We start from the raw sequence: 5022 nt of genomic DNA on the forward strand, positions 1-5022 counted from the left end.
GGGCCTGATCCTGACGCTGGCGTTGCCGCTGCAAAGCTGCGAAAGCAGAGCGAGCCTTTTGAAGCCAAAGGAGAGAGCCCGGGGGTTGCAGGGGGCCTGGAGGTGGCTGCGTGGGAAGAACCCCTCAGGCAGTGCTGGGGGAGCGCCAGGGGCGAGGTGGGGGGCAGGAGCGGGGCTTGGCGGCGGGATGGAGGCAGGGACGGAAGGTGCCAGTGGGCTGCCGGCGCAGCCTCCTCTACAGCACTTCATGCTGCTGCTGGGTCGCCTCGCTCACCACCTGCCAGGAGAGAGGCACCGTGAGACACCACACCTTACCGAGACACCACGCCCTACCGGCACCGGAGCCCAGGGTGTGGGATCAGGCTCCGTGATTGGACCCCCCCACACTTCCCCACCACACCCTGAGCTCACCTCCCCATCACGGGTTTCAATGGTTTTGATCATCACGGTCTTTTTGGTGTGCACCTCGGAGCCACGCTGTTCTGGGCTGGTCTCTGCAGATGGGAGGGGAGCACAGGGTTGTGTGGCACAGGGGCATGGCAGTGGGGCTGAGGCCACTGAGGGGGTCTCACAGCCCTGACGTAACTCCTGGTTAGTTCATGGCAACACCCAGTGGAGTGCCCCCACACCAGGGGCTCAGTGTAGTACCCGTGGGTCCTCCCCACATCGCTACCCTGGCCACAGTCCCCCAGGAGGGAGTTTTTCCCCCACACTGAGGACCCCAGAGGACTTGTTGCATGTCCCACTCCTCATGGGGTGATGCTTACCTCGGAAATTGAGTGCAGAGGCGAAGGTCTGGTGCATGGGGATGCTGATCCTGTGGGGACACAGATGGGAGGGCTCAGTTCCAGCCAGCCCCAGCCCTCGGACAGTTGCTTAGAGGGTGGCAGCCTCCCAAAACAGCTGACTCTGCTGGTCCTCCCACCTTGTCCCATCCCCTGGCTACTTACCGGTTCTCCTCGCCCTCCAGCAGCTTGCGGTATGTGGCAATCTCTACATCCAGGGCCATCTTGACATTGAGCAGGTCCTGGTACTCACGCAGGTGCCGAGCCATCTCATCCTTCAGGTGCCGGATCTCCTCCTCCAGCCGGGCGATGGTATCCTGGTACCCACCAGCCTCCGTGGCAAAGCGCTCCTCCATCTCCCGCATCTGGCGCATCAGTGAGTCGTTCTGGGGAGACAGGGAGCTCAGCGAGGGGGGAGCCAGAGGGACCAAGGGTCACCTAGAGTGGGAGCTGGGGACGCTGTAGTGGTCCCAGGGGAGAGCCAGGGACCCGGGACATCCATAGTCATCCGTGTGCTGGGTCCAGCTGACATGGGACTGCGATGGGTGGCTGTCACCCTCCATCTGTGCAGTGCTGGGCAGCAGGGTTTGTCGGGAGGAAGCTGGACAGGTGGTGGGCAACACCAGCACCCTCTGCTGGGGTGCCCAGGCTCATCAGCAAAGCCATCCCACCCTGTCAAAAGGGCACGGCACAGTAGCCTGGGGGTTGCACTGTCACACTGGTTGCTGTTGGCTGGCTCCTGTGACTGTCACTGTGCCACAGCAGGTCTGTTGTGCCCTGTTTGTTTGCAGTCTGGGAAAGACTGCAACCAGACACCTCAAGCCCTGTGCCCGCCTGCCTGGAGCCTCCCAGGCTGGGGCTCCTTTGCAATCTGCGGCTTGACCCCAGGGTTCCACCAAAACACTTTGCAGAGGCCCAGACTGCCACTGGGGGACATGCAGCCCAAATCTGGGGAATCAGTCCCCTCGTGGCAGCAACTTCAGAGACAGGAAGAGCTCCCTACCCCAGAGATGTCCCAGAGGTTCCCGAGCAGCCCTAGAGCAACAGGCCCCTGCAGGGAAGCTGGGGCCTCCCTGATGCTGCACACAGCTTACCGTGCCCTTGAGGGCATCAATCTCGCAGGTGTAGGACTGGATCTGGTGCCGGTACTCCAGCATCTCCTGTTTCGCCTGTCGCAGCGCGTCGTTGTTCTTGTTGGCCGCCTGCGTCAGGTCAGACACCTGGGGAGAGACCAGGGTCAGTGGGCACGGGCACTGGGAGGGCTGGGACCCACTGTGCCTGGGCCAGTCCAGAACCCGCCACCTCCCGCACCTTGGACTTGTACCACTCCTCAGCCTCAGCGATGTTCTTGGCAGCAATGCTCTCATACTGAGCACGGATGTCCCGCAGCGCAGCCGTCAGGTCAGGCTTGGAGATGTCCATCTCCACTTGGATGTGCTGCTCCTGCAGCTGAGCCTGCAGCTCCCGGATTTCCTGGACGGACAAGATGACACCTCAGGACACCCGCTCCTTCCCCTAGCCCCACGGATGACCATGGGAAAGGGAATCATCCCCCGTCACCACCTACCTCTTCGTGCACTTTCTTGAGGAAGGCGATCTCCTCCTGCAGGGACTCGATGCGTCTTTCCAGGTCAATGCGTGCCAGCGTGGCTGCATCCACGTCCTGGGGGCACACAGAGTGAGGGGTAGCAGGGGGATGTGGGGAGAGTACCAGGGCTGGAAAGTGCAAAGCTGTGCCCAGGGCCATACCCCGGTGCTGGTGCTAGCAAGGGAGGCAGAGGTCCCACGGCAGGGAGGGGATAGGTACTCACGGCTCTGAAAGCAGCTAGGTTGTTCTCAGCCTCCTCCTTCAGCTGGATCTCCTCTTGCAGCCTGCAGGCAGAGAGAGAGGACGTTAGGGGGTCTTGGGAGAGGTCTGGAGAAAGCCCTGTCCCCTGGCAACAATGTCCACCCGAGCTGTCCCTGAGCCCAGTGGGAAGATGACGGACTGTCCTGCATTCCCGGCAGGCGGCGGGACGGCTGGCGAGGGGCCAGGGGCTCTTCCTCCCATTCCCTATTATAGTCAATGCCGGAGAGAGTACAAAGGCATGAGGTCAGCTCGGTGCCACGCGCGCTGCCCCGGCCCTTATAGGGGAGAGTGGCCGGCAGCTGGGGGGACAGGGTGCAGCAACCAGCACAGGGGTCCCAAGGGATGGCCACCGGCTGAGCCGTCTCAGGGAGAGCAGGAGGCCAGGCGGGTCACAGCGATGCTGTGGGAGGGGGGCATGGAGTGGGGTCCGCTGGGGTGTGAGCCCAAGGTCAGGGCCAGGGAGCCGGCTGTGCCAGGGCTGAGGGCAGTGCCGCAGGCTGCCCATCAGGGACAAGGCAGCAGGGAGGAGACAGAGGTGCTGGGGTGGAGCTGGCACATGGCATGGCAGGAACCGGACACCCACTTCTTCTGGGCCCTGCTCCTCCCCTGACATGGAGGGGTCCTCCACACCCCAAGCCCCACAGCATCAGAGGCTCTGCCCCATCACGACCCCAGCACTGGCCATCTGGGACAGAGGCTGGGGTTGCAGGGGGAAGTGGTAGGCTGTGTCATCCCCAGGAGATGGGGGCTCGGCATCCTTGGGCCACAGGGGCCAGGAGAGAAAATGCAAATCAGCATCAGAACAAGAGGCTGACCCTGAGCATCTGCGGCTGCCAGGTCCCCCCATGCTGGTCAGTCTCTGGGGAGGGGGTCACTCAGCCTGGCTGCCCTTGCAGCTATTCCCTCCTAGTCCCAGTCCCCGCCCTGGCACCAGCCAGGCTCACAGCCTCCTTGGGGGTTCCCCTCTGTTCCCTGAGTACTGTGGACACCCACGGCAGGCCCAGAGCATCCCTGGCCTGCGGAAGAGTGGCTGCTTCCTCCCCTCCCTCCTTCGCATCCGGAGATGGTGGAATTCCCCCACCCTGCCCTGGATCATCCCCCTCCTTGTTTCCGCCTGCCTGTCAGGATCTGTCCATCTGTGTGTACCACAGGGCTCAGCTCACCCAGAGGCTCACCAGCCCTGCTTGGTGTGAGCAGGGATGTGGACAAGGAGGGTACACTCCAATCCCCCAGCTCTGGGTGATCCCTGGCACCACAGTCCAGCCTCAGTCCCACTGCCAGGGAGGCCATGAGGGACATCTCTGCTGCCAGAGCCATCCTGCCCACTGGGTGCTGCCTGGGTACCTGGCAAGAGCTGGCAGAGGCTGTCCAGAGTGTCCTGCTGAGATGCTCAGGCTGTGGGAACCTCTCTCACACAGCCCCACTTTGCTGGGCAATCTGCCCTCTCCCCCGACCCCAAATCACATTGTGGGTAGCGGAGGACCCAGCTCTGGCATAATGCATCACAGGTGTCCTTCTACCTCCCAAAACTCATAGCCACCATCCCAGGACCTGGCACCCTGCAAAATGCCCTGAATGTGGGTGCAGCCAGTGATATGCACATCTGGGGTGCTCTCTCACCCCAGAAGATGGGGTGAATGGGACAGGATAGTGGGGCTATGGTGGGCTTCAAGCACAGGGCACAGGGACAGCAGTGAGCACCCAAGGGGTTGCCAGGGCAAGCTCTGCCACCACCCATCCCTAGGGATGAAGACGCAGGGATGGATGCCCGCAGGGACACGCCAGGACCCGTCCTCACCTCTGCTTGAGCTTCTGCAGGTCATCGAGCAGGTTGTCACGCTCGACTTCGACGCGGGCCCGCTGGCTGGTGAGCAGGTCCACCTGGCGCCGGAGCTCCCGCAGCTCCTCCTCGTACATCTCAGCCACGCGGGTGGGCTCCTTGCCCCGCAGGCGGTTCACCTCGGCCACCATGAGGGCATTCTGCTGCTCCAAGAAGCGTACCTTCTCGATGTAGTTGGCGAAGCGGTCATTGAGCTCCTGCAGCTCCACCTTCTCGTTGGTGCGAGTCTGGAGGAACTCCTGGTTCATGGCATCGGCCAGGCTGAAGTCCAGCAGCTCGCCGGCACCTTGGTAGGCACTTTGGTAGGAGCGCAGGGGCGTCACTCGGGTCGTGCGGAAGCTCGACAGGCTGGGCACGGCCGAGCTGCGGGACACCTGGTAGACACGGGAGGTGACGGAGCTGCCGCTGCTGCCCTTGCCCCCGAAGGAGGCGCGGGAGAAGACCGGGGAGGCACCGCCGAAGGTGCGGCGGTAGGAAGAGACCCGCTGGCTGGAGGAGTAGGACTGGCTCATGGTGGCGGCGAGGGGCGGCGAGGCCGGAGCGGGAGC

General features: G+C 63.2%; 1 protein-coding gene across 1 annotated transcript; it reads right to left on the bottom strand.

Moving 5' to 3' along the window:
* Positions 1-235: 235 nt before the first annotated feature.
* Positions 236-5016, bottom strand: DES (desmin). Its single transcript, XM_008946233.1, has 9 exons — positions 4433-5016; positions 2597-2657; positions 2353-2448; positions 2097-2258; positions 1880-2005; positions 951-1171; positions 768-817; positions 412-494; positions 236-277 (listed from the first exon to the last, which is right to left on the bottom strand). Exons 1-9 carry the CDS (start codon positions 4984-4986, stop codon positions 236-238), a joined length of 1395 nt encoding a protein of 464 aa, XP_008944481.1. The 5' UTR covers positions 4987-5016.
* Between the last annotated feature and the right edge of the window lie 6 nt (positions 5017-5022).

Source organism: Merops nubicus, unplaced genomic scaffold, assembly GCF_000691845.1.
Source record: "Merops nubicus isolate BGI_N331 unplaced genomic scaffold, ASM69184v1 scaffold44688, whole genome shotgun sequence".
Lineage (NCBI taxonomy): Eukaryota > Metazoa > Chordata > Aves > Coraciiformes > Meropidae > Merops > Merops nubicus.

Bases quoted from the DNA above. Each gene is read 5' to 3' on its own strand.
- DES (XM_008946233.1), bottom strand. From the start codon at position 4,986: ATGAGCCAGTCCTACTCCTCCAGCCAGCGGGTCTCTTCCTACCGCCGC. The intron at 2,006-2,096 runs GTGCGGGAGGTG...GTCTCTCCCCAG, and splicing joins AGGAGTGGTACAAGTCCAAG to GTGTCTGACCTGACGCAGGC. The intron at 495-767 runs GTAAGCATCACC...TCCCATCTGCAG, and splicing joins CTCTGCACTCAATTTCCGAG to AGACCAGCCCAGAACAGCGT.